This window comes from Sus scrofa, chromosome 16, assembly GCF_054392235.1.
Source record: "Sus scrofa isolate SSC_HxYL_T2T_F1_AM1 chromosome 16, Sscrofa_HxYL_maternal_Yorkshire_Landrace_v2.0, whole genome shotgun sequence".
Lineage (NCBI taxonomy): Eukaryota > Metazoa > Chordata > Mammalia > Artiodactyla > Suidae > Sus > Sus scrofa.
Window position 1 is genome coordinate 44,256,432 of NC_139398.1, and position 16,415 is coordinate 44,272,846.

At 40.0% G+C, this 16,415-nt stretch overlaps 1 protein-coding gene across 2 annotated transcripts in view; it reads left to right on the forward strand.

Moving 5' to 3' along the window:
• ITGA1 (integrin subunit alpha 1) overlaps nt 1-16,415 on the forward strand; it is a 174,225-nt gene that overhangs the window by 136,106 nt on the left and 21,704 nt on the right. Inside the window, exons 16-20 of one of the 2 annotated variants that reach the window (XR_014831285.1) lie at nt 3,704-3,870; nt 5,517-5,657; nt 8,291-8,401; nt 10,228-10,437; nt 13,067-13,147. Coding sequence is in view for 1 of the 2 variants with exons in the window: in XM_021076769.2 (XP_020932428.2) it covers nt 3,704-3,870; nt 5,517-5,653; nt 8,291-8,401; nt 10,228-10,437; nt 13,067-13,147 (706 nt within the window). In the remaining variant the exon portion in view is untranslated. The remainder of the gene's footprint in view (nt 1-3,703; nt 3,871-5,516; nt 5,658-8,290; nt 8,402-10,227; nt 10,438-13,066; nt 13,148-16,415) is intronic. The other variant, XM_021076769.2, reaches the window with a different exon arrangement.

The window sequence follows — 16,415 nt, forward strand, 5'->3', positions numbered from 1 at the left end:
GCTGCGACTGTGGTGTAGGCGGCAGTTGCAGCTCCAATTCAGCCCCTAGCCTGGGAACTTCTGCATGCTGCAGGTGCAGCCCTAGAGAGAAGAAAAAAAAAAAAAAAAAAGAGCTAATGGTCAAATAAAAGCTGTACACTAAACTATACACAAACAGTAACTATTATGTTTAATTTTTTTTTTAATCTGTACAGCAGAGGGAAAGGAAAACTGAAAGGTGATGCCTAGGAAAGGAGACTGCTGGGCAGCAATGGCAGGAACAAAGAGTACATTTAGTTTTTATTTGAATTGTTAATCCTGGATTAATCATTATTTATTAAATTCACCCTCTTATATTAAACATTTATATTAATATATTAACCTCTATATTAACAGTATATTAATATAAATTTTAATATATAATATAAAACATAATATTAAACATTTATTTAATTCACCCTCATATTAAACATTTATATTCACCCTCTCGTATTAATATATGTTTTAAGGGCAATTTTTATTCTCCAGTTTTGTTCCAGGGCCTTTTTACAAAGCCCCCAAAACTTATTTATAGCCTCTCCTGCCTCTAAACAAGGCTTTATCATTGATAGGCCAAATGACAGAGTTGGGTCCCTGTCATTGCTCAGCAAAATGGACTAAACCAGCAAACTGCAACATGAAGACCAAGATGTGCAATGCTGTAGGGGGGCTGAGAGTGGGTAGGGATGGCAGGTGATAAACAGGGGCCCACTCAGCTGTCAGGGAGGTACAGGGGCAGGTGGGAGGGTCCCATGCTATGGGTGGATAGAGCCGTAGATGCTGCGAAGAGCTGGGTGGGCAGAAAGGAGGTGCCGGGTGGGGAGTGGTCAAGGCAGCAGCATGACTGGAGAATCCAAGCTTCAGAGCCAGAAACTAAGCAAGCTCACTGGCTCATTAGTTGCTGGTGAAAGGGTAAACTGGTTGAAGCACAATAGCATGTGTTTGCCACTAAAATGTTAAAAAGCCTTTAAATATTCATCCTTTTTTTTTTTTTTTTTAGGGCCACACCCAAGGCATATGGAAGTTCCCAGGCTAGGGGTTGAGTCAGAGCTACAGCTGCCAGCCTACACCACAGGTGCTGCAACTTGGGATCTGAGCCACATCTGCGACCTACACCACAGCTCACAGCAATGCAGATCCCCAAACCCCTGAGTGAGGCCAGAGATCAAAACTGCATCCTCATGGATACCAGCCAGATTCCTTTTCGATGTACCACAATGGGAACTCCCTAAATGTTCATACTTTTTAACAGGAAATTTACCTCCTAAAATTGTTGAAGATATCATATATGGTTAAAGATGTATGATCTTTAGAGTTTCAATGCTATAGGTAATAACTTTAAAAAAGAAATTAAGCTAAATATCCAATGATAAGGGATTGAATAGACTATGATTCATGCATATGTTGGAATAGTATACTGCCATTAAAAATAATTGTCTCTGAAAAATATAAACATTGGAAAACTTTTCATTATAATTTGTTAAAGTATGTATGTTTCACATGTATATGGACTAGTGTGTGTACATGTACTTATATATGCATGTATATGTGTGTATCTGCGTGTGTGTGTCTCTCTCTCCCTTTCTCTCTCTCTATATATGTATATGCAGTCTTCTGCAACGAAAAAAGTGCTAAGTATACCAAATATGAATGGTGATTATTGCTAAGTGGTAGAATTATAATTAGTTTATATTTTCTTTCTTTCCTTCATTATGTTTTCCTATTTTCTCTGGGTAAATTATTTTAAAAGAAAAAAGAAAAGTAACCATAATTTTTCTTTCAAAACGCAAAAGCACAAGCAGGGACCTATGTATTCACAAGATACCTAGCTCTAGAGAGCCAGTCTGGTTATAAGGCAGAAGCAGATAAATGTGTTCAACAATTATGCTGGCTTTTTTCTAAGACACTGATATCAGCCTCCATATACTCTCCTTGCCTAATTTTGGATGATCTGCTCTCACTTCAGATTAGTGGAAATCACTGGGCCTTGGAATTTGAAAAGACTGAGTTTAAATCCCAGTTTTGCCCTCTGAACAGCTTTTGACCTCAGACAAAATGCTTAATTTCTCAGAGCCTCAGTCATCTCACATATAAAACAGAGATAATAATACATCTTGTTATGAAAGGTAACTTGAATTTAAATGAATAATAAACAGCACGTGAAGAGTTCCCTTAGTGGCTCAGTGGTTAACGAACCCGACTAGAATCCATGAAGATGCGGGTTTGATCCCTGGCCTCGTTCAGTAGGTTAAGGATCCGGTGTTGCCTTGAGCTGTGGTGTAGGTCACAGATGCAGCTTGAATCCTGATTTGCTGTGGCTGTGGTGTAGGCTGGCAGCTGTTAGCTCCAATTCGACCCCTAGCCTGGAAACTTCCGTATGCTACAGGTGCAGCCCTAAAAAGCAAAAAATAATAATAATAATTAAAATATAAAATAAACAGTGTGTGAGCCTAGCACAGGGCTTCAAATGCTATTCTCCTTCCCAGAAACAGAGCAAGGCTGAAGCTACAAGAGCAACAGACAAGTACTATTGTGCAAAAGAAGTTGTCCAGGGGCCACTGGACTCCTTCCAGATTAGGAATAAACTGGAAGGTGCCAAAAATATTGTTTCAGTTCTGAGGTCACTCTTGGCCATTTGTTTTCATCGCTCTCTCCCTTTATTTATTTTTTCTTTTTAAAAAATTTTATGGCCACCCCTGCAGCATATGGAATTTCCTGCACCAGCACTTGAATCCAAGCCACAGTGCCCGGGGCCAGGGATTGAACCCGCATCTCTGCAGCAACCCGAGCTGCTAAAGTTGGATTCTTAACCCACTGCACCATGGTGGGAACACCTTCATCTCTTTTCTATTATGGGCAAAACTGATCTTTGGCCCATAAATTTTAGGGGATGAAAAATAATTTTCCCTCTACCCTTGTGAGTTCTTGGCTGTGACTCCTGTTATAAAAGACAGATTAACAGGGGGAAAAAAAAACCCTCAGAAGTTTATTAACACATATACCTCACATATACATGGGAGATGCCCAGGAGTAAATGAATAGCACTCCCCAGGTAGCTTGGAATTCACACTTTAAAATCATCCGAACAGGGAAAGGGGAGTGGAGTGTAGGCTCTTAGAGGAGGGTAATGATTTTTAGGATGAATAGTCTCTTAGAGGACTAGATGAAAGGTAAGATGGTTTATAACAACGCTTTGGTGTGGCGTCCGCTTCAGCCTCCTCCCTTATATAAGAGTCAATGTTTCCTGGTTGATGAAGCTCCCAGAAAATGGATTTATGACAATAGAGTTCCTTTTGGGTGATTTGTCTTTAGGCAGATAAGGTGAGTTCAGAGAAAGCCTGTCCCATTGCTTGTTTTTTTAAGTGCCAACAGCTCAGAATAATCAATATACCAAAGTAGCAGTTTTGGGGGTGGCCTGAACTCCTAGAGTCATATTTTAGGGTAGTGTATTCTGCTACCCTTCAGAACCCAAAGCTTAATGTGGTTCCAGAACAACCTGGGTGTCCTCAGAACGTCAGATGCAACCTCTTCTGTATCAAAGATTCATGACAGAAAAGACACCCACGAGCCCACACTGCACACGAAGAAGAATCCTTTTGGATGCACTCAGTTCTCACTCCCAGAATGATGGTGTGCACTAAATGTAAAAATGTGTGACTGATCACCGTTGCTTATGTGTTGGAAGGTCCCGGGACGTGGCTGTAGTCAAAGTGACCATGAATTTTGAACCCAATAAAGTGAATATTCAAAAGAAAAACTGCCATATGGAGGGGAAGGAAACAGTATGCATAAATGCCACCGTATGTTTTGATGTGAAATTGAAGTCCAAAGAAGACATGGTTTACGAAGCTGGTAAGTGTCCCATGTACAGAGGACTTTGGGGCCGAAGGACAATGTGTTGGCTCCAGCCTGCTGAAATCCAGTAAGATATTTTATTTTCCTCAATGGTAAAAATCTGCACATCTGCCCCTCTGAACATGTTGAACACTGAAAAAAAAAAAATTCTATTGCAAAAGGAATAGGTTATGGAACCCAATAAATCCTGGAGCAGAAACTACATGCTTATATTTGGTGGCCTTCTATAGCTGGATTCCATATTTCCCCTCTGGCTCTCCTATGCATTCTGAACAATCTAGTGCTAATGACAGAGACATCAGTTCAGAGGCAGGGTTGGCAACTGGGCTCCCTCCAGTCAGACTGGTATTGCAGAAGACCCGAATGCCTTGCCACCCCCACCTTCCACCTGCCTGAGAGCCCTTTGCTCCAGCCAGAAGGGACCTCTGGTCTTTGAGTGTCAGAGTCCGTGGGTATTGTCAGGCACATCACGTCAGCCTGGGTATCCCCTCCTCCCTACACTCCACAGTTTCTAAAGCAGTTTTTAATGATAATGAAACATGTTGGAGTCAAAACTATGAAGGCCATTGGCTGCTGAAGAGTGATTGACTCTGCCAACCAAATAGAAGTAGGAGAAAAACTATTGATCTTTAAAGTCTACCTTTCTTAGTTTGCTCTATATGTGCATATTTATGATCTGCAATAGACCTCTGATGGGAAGATAAAAATGAGGTGTAGGAATGTAAAATAATGACTTTATATTTTCATATGCAACATTATTCGTCTTGTTTTTATATAGTAAGCAAGCTATCAAATAAGAAAGATTGTTGCCTTCATGGAAAGTATAAGGTTTAACTTCTCTTAATCCTGGTATGCTTAGTTTATTGAACTTACTTATTAAGCTTATTTTATTATATCCATTGAACATAGTTTAAAATGACATTATTTATTAAGTAGGTTAAGATGTCATTAATGGGGGAGTTCCTATTGTGGAAATGAATCTGACTAGGAACCATGAGGTTGAGGGTTCGATCCCCGGCCTCCCTCAGCAGGTTAAGGATCCAGTGTTGCCGTGAGCTGTGGTGTAGGTCACAGATGCGGCTCAGATCTGGCATTGCTGTGGCTCTGGTGTAGGCCAGCAGCTGTAGCTCTGATTAGACCCCTAGCCTGGGAACCTGCATGTGCTGTGGGTGCCGCCCTAAAAAAAAAAAAAAAAAAAAAAGACAAAAAAAATAAAAAATTAAATTAAAAAAGTCATTAAGTATATTTTTGTCTCTACTGAAATACAACATAATATTCTAAGCAGGGCTCCAACATATCTAAACTTAAAAAAAAAATAAGTGAAAACTCAGTAAAATAGGCATGTTCAAGGAATGAGGTGATATGTAGGTATGTGTGTACATACGTATTTATACGTATGTACACATTTTAAGATGTGTAATTAAACATTAAAAGCCTTGTGAACTCAGAAAGCAGTTCTATAGATTTCCTGGAGGTTATTTTAATGACTGCAAATTGTACTACAGTAGTATGGATATGCTGACGAATAAAACTTTGTGAACTGCCCAAGAGAATTTTCTATAATGCTAATTTAATGAGCTAGATCATATGAAAATCACCCCAAATAAACATTTCTATCAATCATTCTTTTTTTATTTTTATAGATATGCAGTACCGTGTTACACTAGATTCTCTAAGGCAGATATCACGGAGTTTTTTCTCTGGAACTCAAGAGAGAAAGATTCAAAGAAACATCACAGTTCGAGAATCAGAATGCACTAAGCATTCCTTCTACATGTTGGCAAGTAAATCATATATAATAGCTGCCTTATTCCAGATCAAGAATAAAATATAGGTGTCTTATTTCAAGTCAACCAATCTTATTGTTTTGTTTCAAAGTGCATATCATGAATTAAACTTTGTTCACTTTTATCAGAAAATCACAGGTCCGATTTTCTAATTTCCAGACACATTTTATAAAATGTGTTTCATCTTCTCTATGAATGTTATCAGACATCCATGTATTATGGAACAGTAAAAGGCACAGTGAACCACTGGAGAGAGACCTTGTATCTCACTCATTTGTTCATCTCACTCATTCATTTATTCTTTCAACTGGAAACATTGGACTTTGGTGGGCATTGTCTGTTGATTGTGGATAAGTGGTTAAATGCCCTGAGGCGAAACTGTTGGGCCATATGCTTTCTGGGTCTGTTCTTATCCCCTGAACTCTGTTTCACTCTTTGACTTCAGAGTAAAGGGGAAAGATCTGATATTTTCTATCATCTGTAGACTTTGTGCTACCTGTTTCTATTTTAGTGGATGAGGGAGTCTTGGAAAGCAAATTATTAATCTCTAGAGACACCTGGTAAGCTAGTTTGAACCATTTTAAACTAGCTTACCAGGTGTATTACTAGTATTTTATTGGGTCACTGTATGTGTGGGGAATATCCCCAACTAAGGGCAGGGATTTTGTAAACATTTTCTTAAAAATACATGATACTTTAAAAAAAGAAAAGAAAAATAGAATGGATGTATTGAGAAAACACTGATTTCAGTAATGGAGATGGAAGACTTAGAGATTGGAACATTGTCTTGGGATTTTACTTAGCGGGAAACACTAGAGGCCTTTTGTTTTCGGCCACACCCATGATATATGTAAGTTCCCAGGCTAGGGATCAAATCCAAGACACAGCTGTGACCTACATCACAGCTTCGGCGACACAGATTCCTTTAACCCACTATGCTGCATCTTGGAATTTTAAAGGTCACAGGCTGATTTGCCCCCACCTCTGTCTTAGTTCTGTATTCTTGAGGTATTCATGTTCCACATTTTTAAAGTATATAGTCAGGGTCAGGATAGTGAAGGAAGACATGCATGCTGGCAAACCGTGCCTCTTCTTCCTCAGTGATTTTCAGGTTGACCTTACCCCATGACATATATCAAAATTGGCTTATTCTGTCAACATTGAAATCATTCTGTGATTAAAAAATGAAAATGGAGCTATCTTCCTATTTGTTTCATCACAAACAAAGGTTTAGGAGTTAAAACTTGGATAAAATTTGAAAAGGCATGAAACCAGGGAGTTCCCTTGTGGCTCAGCCATATGAACCCAACTAGTATCCATGAAGGTATGGGTTCGATCCCTGGCTTTGCTCAGTGGGTTAAGGAACTGGTGTTGCTGTGAGCTGTGATATAGGTTGCAGATATGGCTCAGATCCTGCATTGCTGTGGCTGTGGTGTAGACTGGCTTAGGCAGCTCCATTTGGACCCTTAGCCTAGGAACTTCCATATGCCACACATGCGTGTGTAAAGAGCAAAATAGTAATAATAGGAGTTCCCATTGTGGCTCAGGGGAAATGAATCCGACTAGGAACCATGAGGTTGCAGGTTCGATCCCTGGCCTTCCTCAGTGGGTTAAGGATCTGGTGTTGCTGCGGCTATGGAGTAGGCCAGCAGCTGTAGTTCCAATTAGACCCCTAGCCTGGGAACCTCTATATGCCGTGGGTGCAGCCCTAAAAGGCAAAAAATAAAATAATAATAATAATAAATAAAAAGCATGAAAACAGATTTGGCAGAGCCTCCACCCTGCTAAAAATCATTATAGTGTGTATTTCTCCAAAAATGTAGTATCTAGCTATGTAAAGGCACTTGTAGTAAAAGGAATGAACTGGTTTCAAAATTTCCAAAATTCCTCTGGATTTTAATAGATACATTTGTTCTGGAGTCAGGATGGAATCTACATCCCAGCTTGCCCACATTCTGAGTAATTTTGACAAAGTGATTTAGTCTCTTAGAGGCTCGGTTTTTCAATCTGTGAAATAAAAAGACTATAATTATTATACATCTTGGAGGATTGTTGAAGTATTCCTCAATAATGTATATAAAACATAATTCTGGGCATGCCATAAATGATGGCTGTCACTGATGATAGTATAAACAATATTGATCACATCCACATTATTTTCATATCATTTTACATTATAAAATTCTTACAACTCAAGGTATATATATGTATATATATGAAATGCAACTCAATTTAAAGAAGGGTGGCTTTCCTGAAGTTGAGAGACTTCCCTAAAAGTATTACATAGTTATTTTTAGCTCAAGATCTCACAAGAAATGATGTTGTTATGTAAGTAGCTCAGACTGGTATATCCTGACATAGCCAAGGATGACATATCCATCATTCCAGCAGGCCTGTCTGAGAAGCTGGGCATGAATCATCTGGTCATAATCAGAAGTCTGCATTACAGCAGTGTCCCTTGTCAAAGTAGAAAGTTCATATCAAGCAAAAGCCTGATCAAGTCATATGTCAATGAGATGTGCAAGAATGTCCAGTGAGCCTGACCCATGGGGCAGAGAAAGAAGCCACGACAACATCAGAACATCCAGTAAATACAATACCAATGACATATTTTATGTTTTGACCTCTAGGACAAGCATGACTTTCGGGACTCTGTGAGAATAACTGTGGATTTTAATCTTACTGATCCAGAAAATGGACCTGTCCTTGATGATTCTCTACCAAATTCAGTACATGAATATGTAAGTTGGAATTTTTTTAAATCAGAATATGTATTTGAATATATTAGGAAAAAAAAACCTGGAACATATAAGTAGATGCACAATGCAAGCCTCTATCAATCAATCATTCAAAGAAAGAATTAGATTCCTCTAGACTTTTCTCAATTCTCCTAACCTCCTGTTGTTGGTGTTTAAACAAACTTATATATGACACCTATTTTTCTCTCTCCTGAATTGAGGACCAATGGAAAGAAAGACATGGATTGGCCAGTTGAAACTCCCTTTGTTATTAACCAACACTGGATTGCAGGGCATAGTTTAGGTTTATTGGGTGTCCCCCTCAAGAGTCAGGCTTAAACTATAGGTAACTAAACAGGTCATTAGCAGTTCTCAGCAGTCTCAGGCCAGGGTGGTCTGAGGTCCCACCTTGTAAAACTTGCAGAACAGAACCAGAGACATAGATGTGTGCTTCCCATGCTCACCACTGCCCCAGAGGGCAGAAGAAACAGGAAGGGACTAAGCTGTATTTACCTAGTTTCTTCTCCCAAATTTGCCATCCACTGTCCCACCCCTGAGAAAGAGCGAATGAGTGGTTTGAAGGTTGGAGTCACAAGTGTCGTACCAATGGAGAAAACAGTAGGGATGGGAAATTAGTTTTCCCCCTGTACCTGTCTTCTCTTCTCCCTTCCTTCCTTCCCAATGTCTGTATTGAGTGTCTTATATGTACCAGGCATCAGAGGCTACAGTCTAACCTAAGCAACAGGTATTAGGTAGTAATTAAAACACATGCCCTGGAGGAGAACTTCCGAGCTCCACAGCATCGTCTGCTAGACTGACATGTCGAAGGGCACTCCCTGGAATTTATGACATTGAAGTTGACACCTGAAGCCTAGGGAGATTTTTCATCCTATTAGAAAAGTGGAGGGAGCAGTGTCTCAGGCAGAGGAACATGTGCAAAGATTCTAAGGCATAAAAAGGAACCAAGCTGAACTCACTAGTGTGGCTGAGGCTGCAGAGCAAGAGGGGAAGATGATGTGGGATGAGGGAGGCGTAGCCAGGAGTCAGAGTATCAGGACTTGGGGCCAATGCACAGATTTTAAGCTTTTTGGAAGATCTGGGGAATGCTATTGATGGCTGTAAGGGGTTCTGTGATAGTGTTGGATTTGTATTTTTTTAAGGACTACTTCAACTTCAAGGTGGAGAATGATTGGAGGGAATCAGGAGTGGGTGAGGGAGACCAGTCAGGAAGCTGTTGCTTGAGCTCGGGTAGGAAATAAGAAGGGCTGGACTCGAGGTGGTGGTGGAAATGGAGAGGTGAGAAGAGGTGTGGGAGATACTTAGGTAGAGTGGACAGTTCTTGGTGATGGATTGGACAAGGGGGAGGGGCTTAATGAAGAAGAGTCAAGGGAAGCTCCCAGTTCTGCAGCTTGAGCATTTTCTACCCTCTTGACCAAGCGCTGTTAGGATCCTAAGTGTTGGCTTCTTTTAAATAGAAAATGTCACATCAGAGATGAGCGCTACAGCGTTCTCCCATAGCTTTGGGTCTGAGAGTACCTGACTTTTTTGAAACTGTTCTACTCTAGCAGACTCAAGCCAGTGAAAACATCTGTGAAAACTATGCATTCCTCAAAGGACTAGAAGGACTTATAACCAACAGTAAAATATTATCCATTTCCCCTATAAATTATAGGAATAAATATAAAAATTCCTTTTGATTTCTGCAGCGAAATCTGTCTTAGGATTTGCTTAACATTTTGGCAATATGTCCTCTCTTTTAGCAAGTTCATAGGTAATTTTCAGTAATGCCTAGCTGAATTTTGCAAAACGCTTTTCTGTGACCATTTCAGATTCCCTTTGCCAAAGATTGTGGCAACAAGGAAAAATGTATCTCGGACCTCGCCCTGAACGTATCCACCACAGCAGAGGGCCTGCTTATTGTCAGGTCCCACAATGATAAGTTCAATGTTAGCCTCACAGTCAAAAATAAGAAGGACAGTGCCTACAACACCAGAACCATAGTGAATTATTCTCCAAATCTGATTTTTTCAGGAATTGAGGTAAACTTTTTGTTTTATATTTATTTATTCATGTAATAATCATTCATTGAACCTACATTCATACTGCTGGGCTGTTGTTATTTCATTGATTTTAGAAGAATAGAAAGCATTTTTAGAACATTAGTATTTACTAATGGAAAGGACCAAGCTTTTTTGGGAAAGCTTTCATTTTGATATGATTCTTAGAGATGTATGACTCTTCTTGGATTCAATATGAGGAAAGGATCGCTGAGATACCAAAACTGTATACGTCACAGAAGCCTTTACCACTGAAATTGAGACTGAGTCAAGGAAAAAATAACATAACACTCAAAGTCAAAACAGTTTAAAAGAAGTGCAGAGGGAGTAATACACGTGGTGAAAAACAACAGAAAATTTACATGCAGAAAAATCAAGATACCACTCCCCACTTCCTCTACAAAATCCTTATGATGGCAAGAGAGTTGTATCAAGTGACTGTGTCTCACTGTCATGACAGAAGTTTTTTATTTGTTTATTTTTTGTCTTTTGTCTTTTTTAGGGCCACACCCACAACATATGGAGGTTCCCAGGCTAGGGGTCTAATCAGAGCTGATGCTGCCAGCCTACGCCAGAACCACAGCAATGCCAGATCTGAGCTGCACCCGTGACCTACACCACAGCTCACGGCAACACTAGATCCTCAACCCACTGAGCAAGGCCAGGGATGGAACCTCATGGTTCCTAGTAGGATTCGATTCTGCTGCGTCACGACAGGAACTCCAGAGTTTTTATTATTTTGGCAATAACATACAGCTGCATAAGATGCTATATCAAGATTAATTAATATTTCCAAACTTGAACTTTGCTTTTAATTCTGATTTCTGAGTGGATTCCCCTGCATTACAATTCTATATAAATTTATAAATTAGTAATATATATGATACCTATTAAAAACAAATATACTTATTATATATATTAAAACTTTGTCTAGGAGTTCCCGTCGTGGCGCAGTGGTTAACGAATCCGACTAGGAACCATGAGGTTGCGGGTTCGGTCCCTGCCCTTGCTCAGTGGGTTAACGATCCGGCGTTGCCGTGAGCTGTGGTGTAGGTTGCAGACGCGGCTCGGATCCCGCGTTGCTGTGGCTCTGGCGTAGGCCGGTGGCTACAGCTCCGATTCAACCCCTAGCCTGGGAACCTCCATATGCCGTGGGAGCGGCCCAAGAAATAGCAACAACAACAACAACAACAACAACAAAAAGACAAAAGACAAAAAAAAAAAAACTTTGTCTAGTTTCTATCAGTTCAGATTTTCACTGATATTTCTCTCCATTTATTAGGATATCACTTAGGAACATGAAACTAAGCTTTAAAACATGTCCTATATTTCTGGCACATATTTTAGATTCAGTAAAGCATTTTAATAAAAAATTCAAATGTACAGGAGTCCCCATTGTGGCTGAGTGGAAACAAATCTGACTAGCATCAGTGAGGACACAGGTTCAATCCCTGGCCTCGCTCAGTGGTTGAGGATCTGGCATTGCCGTGGCCTGTGGTGTAGGTTGTAGATGCAACTCAGATATGGCATTGCTGTGGTTGTGGCTGTGGCTAGCAGCTGTTAGCTCGAATTCAACCCCTAGCCTGGGAACCTCCACATGCTGCAGGTGTGGCCCTAAAAAGACAAAAAAAAAAAAAAAAAAAAAAAAGTCCAAATGTACAAAGTGATTCTGGGAAAATATTACTACTGAACTTTTCTCAGAGAAGGGGAACTATATTAAAATCATTATCTCTCCTTCAAATGACTTCATGGCCTTGGCAGAAGGGTAGAGCCATGAAATCAACAAGGCTTCTTTCCTACTTCTATTAACAACAACAATAATAACAATAGTAATGTCAGGCTTTTCTTGAGTCATATGATGGGCCAGGCACTGTTCTATAACGTCTACTTATTTAATTCTGATTAATTCTTTTGCAGGCAGGTATTATTGTACAACAGAGATTCTAAGATAAACCCGGTTTTTTCCCACACTTTAACATTTCTGTAATGGCATTTTATAATTAATATGTTTACTTAATAGGCTGCATTGTTGTTTCCTTCTTATTGGTATATAAAATATTGGTGCATATTCAAGGGCATTTCCAATTTGATGAGTTAGAGTTTGACTAAACTGACTTCACAGAAAATCAGGCCCGGAGAGGTGAGAAGTCCTGACAGGGCTAAAGCTCCCAGTGGTGGAGCCAGACTTTAAATCCTGGTCACCCCAACTCAGAGTTCAAGCCCTTAGCCACTCCTCCACTGACCACTCTTCACCGTGGGCTTCCATGCAGCTGACCAGTATGTGTGGCTTATTTGCGGCTGCCACCTAATCGCCCTGTGAGATAGATGCTGTTGGCACTCGCATTTTTCAGCAGAAGATCTAGGCAGGCTTGTGTGATGTACATCCCAGAAGTTAAGGATGCCTTTATCCTACAGCCGTCCTTAACACCAGCAATGTTTTCACGTTGCCGTGGGTTGGGAGACAGGTGATCCCAGAATGCTGTGACTCTCCCCACTATCCTGAGTAACAGAGCTTAGCATGGCAGAGTCTAAGGCACAGCTAGGAAAATTCTAGAAAACCAAGCTCAAGTATTTCACCTGTGTGTCTGCTCTGTTTACTTTCTCTTCCTAGGCTATCCAGAAAGACAGTTGTGAATCCAATCATAACATCACCTGTAAAGTTGGATACCCTTTCCTGAGAAAAGGAGAAGTGGTAAGCAAATTATAGAAAATACATGTGGCAATTGGATACGAAAAATAATATTCTCTAAGCCAAATATATAAATCCTTCTAATGGCAGTTTAGGGTGATGTAGATGAAGTACACGGAATTCAAAATCTTGAGATTTTTAGAATCAAAAGGCAATTATTGCATCAGTCAAACTCAAACCGCAAGACAAAATTTAAAATCTATACTAAATAGCTTTCTTATAAAATGGAGCTGGGAAATTTTGGTTAAAGTCTCCTATGCAATAGGCTTTTCCAGCTTACAGGAAAAAGAATCTCTCAAAACAGTTGGTTTAGAACTTTGTATAGGAACTCTACTTTCATTTCTTTTTCTTTTTTCAGTAATAACCTCACTGAGATATGATTCACACACCATATGATTCACTCACGTAAAATGTGCAGTTCAAGAGTTCCCATTGTGGAGTTCCCGTCGTGGCTCAGTGGTTAACGAATCCTACTAGGAACCATGAGGTTGCGGGTTCAATCCCTGGCCTTGCTCAGTGGGTTAAGGATCCACCATTGCCATGAGCTGTGGTGTAGGCTGCAGACGTGGCTCAGATCCCGAGTTGCTGTGGCTCTGGTGTAGGCCCGTGGCTACAGCTCCGATTGGACCCCTTGCCTGGGAACCTCCATATGCCATGAGAGTGGCCCAAGAAATGGCAAAAAGACAAAAAAAAAAAAAAAAAAAAAAGAGTTCCCATTGTGACTCAGCAGCAACAAACCCAAATAGTATCCATGAGAAAGCAGGTTTGATCCCAGGCCTCACTCAGTGAGTTAAGGATCTGGTGTTGCCGTGAGTTGTGTCGTAGGTTGCAGAGGCAGCTCAAATCCAGCGTTGCTGTGGCTCTGGTGTAGGCAGGCATCTGTAGCTCTGACTGACCGCTGGCCTAGGACCTTCCATGTGCTGTGTGGGTTTGGCCCTAAAAAGATAATCAATCCATCAATAAAATGTACAATTCAGGGAGTTCTCTGCTGGTCTAGTGATTAGGATTTGTTATTTTACTGCTGCCACCTGGTTCAATCCCTGATCTAGGAACTGAGATCTCACATCAAGCTGCTGCATGCTGCAGCCAAAAAAAAAAAAAAAATTGTAATTCACTGGGTTTTAGTATATTCACCAAATTGTGAATTGTGCAACCGTCAACACAATCAATCTTAGAACATTTTCACCCAGGAAACCACTAACCTACTTTCTTTCTCTATGGATTTGCCTATTCTGACATTTCATACAAATGGAATCATACAATATGCAGTATTTTGTGACTGGCTTTTTTCACTTAGCATAACGTTTTCAAGGTTCATCCATTTATCAGTAATTCACTTTTTTATTTCCAAATGATATTCCATTTTGTGGCTATATCATATTTTATTTATTCATTTATCAGTTGATGAGCATTTAGGTTGTTTCCACTTTTTTGTCTACTGTAAATAATATTGCTAAGAATATTTGTGTATAGGAGTTCCCGTCGTGGCTCAGTGGTTAACGAATCCGACTAGGAACCATGAGGTTGCAGGTTCGATCCCTGGCCTTGCTCAGTGGGTTAAGGATCTGGCGTTGCCATGAGCTGTGGTGTAGGTTTCAGACACGGCTCAGATTCTGCATTGCTGTGGCTCTGGCATAAGCCAGTGGCTACAGCTCCAATTGGACCCCTAGCCTGGGAACTTCCATATGCCGCAGGAGCAGCCCAAGAAATGGCAAAAAGACAAAAAAAAAAAAAAAAAAAAAAAAAAGAATATTTGTGTACAGTTTTGGTGTGGACACATGTTTTCAGTTCTCTTAGGTATAAACTTAGGTTCCAATTGCTGGATTGCATGGTAACTATGTGCAACATTTTGGGGAACCGCAAAACTGTTTTCCAAAGTGGCTGTGCCCTTTTGCATTCCTACCAACAGTGTACCAGCTTTCCAATTTTTATGCATTTTTCACTCCCTGTATTTTTTATTATAACCATCCTAGTGGGTGTGGAGTAGTATCATTGTGGGTTTTTTTTTTCTTGTTTTTTGTTTTTTGTTTTGCTTTTCAGGCCACACCCATGGCATATGGAAGTGCCCAGGCTAGGGGTCAAATCAAAGCTACAGCTGCTGGCCTACACCTCAGCCACGGCAACGCCAGATCCTCAACCCAATGAGCAAGCCCAGGGATCAAACCCACGTTGTCATGGATGCTAGTCAGATTCGTTTCCACTAAGCCACGCCGGGAACTCCTAAAATAAGAAGATACTTTACTTGACTTAGACTTAAATTTAAAAAAGAAAAATACTCTCCCTGTATTTATTTCAACTTCCTTACACTATAATATTTTATAAGACTTCAAAATAGATCCCTAATGTCTTTAACACACATACTAAAAAGTTGATAAACACTGGCTCGAACATCTGGAAATGGCAGATGTCTATAAGTCCTAAATGATAGATCATCTATAATGACATCTTTTAGCTCTTCTTTTCGCAAATGATAATTCAAAAAGGCCTTTTACCTTATCACATGTGGCCTGGCTACTAGCGATGCAGAAAACTATGAATCACAGTAATTATCATTAAATTCAATAAATCTTTTCTATGTCTATTTTAGCTTATGGAACCAACTAGATGTACCAATTTTCTTTTGGAACCCTGTCATGAAGTCTGCTTCTTGACTATCCCAAATGAAATATGTTGTGAAATTGCATTTCATCCCTACAAATCTATAAAATACATATCACTTCTGAAAAAACTATACCCATAATTCCTCTACTTGACATGGAAATAAGAAACGTCAATTCATGTCTACTCTTTTGGCCACTTTAATTAATTATGGATTTATCTCTATTTCCCAAGGAATAATGTTGTTCCTTGTATTATATCCTAATCATTGGAGACATTAATTAAAATCTTAATTTCTTAACTATTTCTTCCTCTCTTTCACAATTTCTTTTTTTTTTTTCTTTTTTTTTTTTTTTTTTTTTTGCCTTTTTGCGTTTTTGCCTTTTCTAGGGCTGCTCCCTCGGCATATGTAAGATCCCAGGCTAGGGGTCCAATCGGAGCTGTAGCCACAGGCCTACACCAGAGCCACAGCAACTCGGGATCCGAGCCACTTCTGCAGCCTACACCGCAGCTCACAGCAACGCCGGATCCTTAACCCACTGAGCAAGGTCAGGGATCTAACCCGCAACCTCATGGTTCCTAGTAGGATTCGTTAACCACTGAGCCATGATGGGAACTCCAACTTTCGAACTTTCTTGATGGTTAGAATAAAAGTGTATATCAGAGTGTCTCA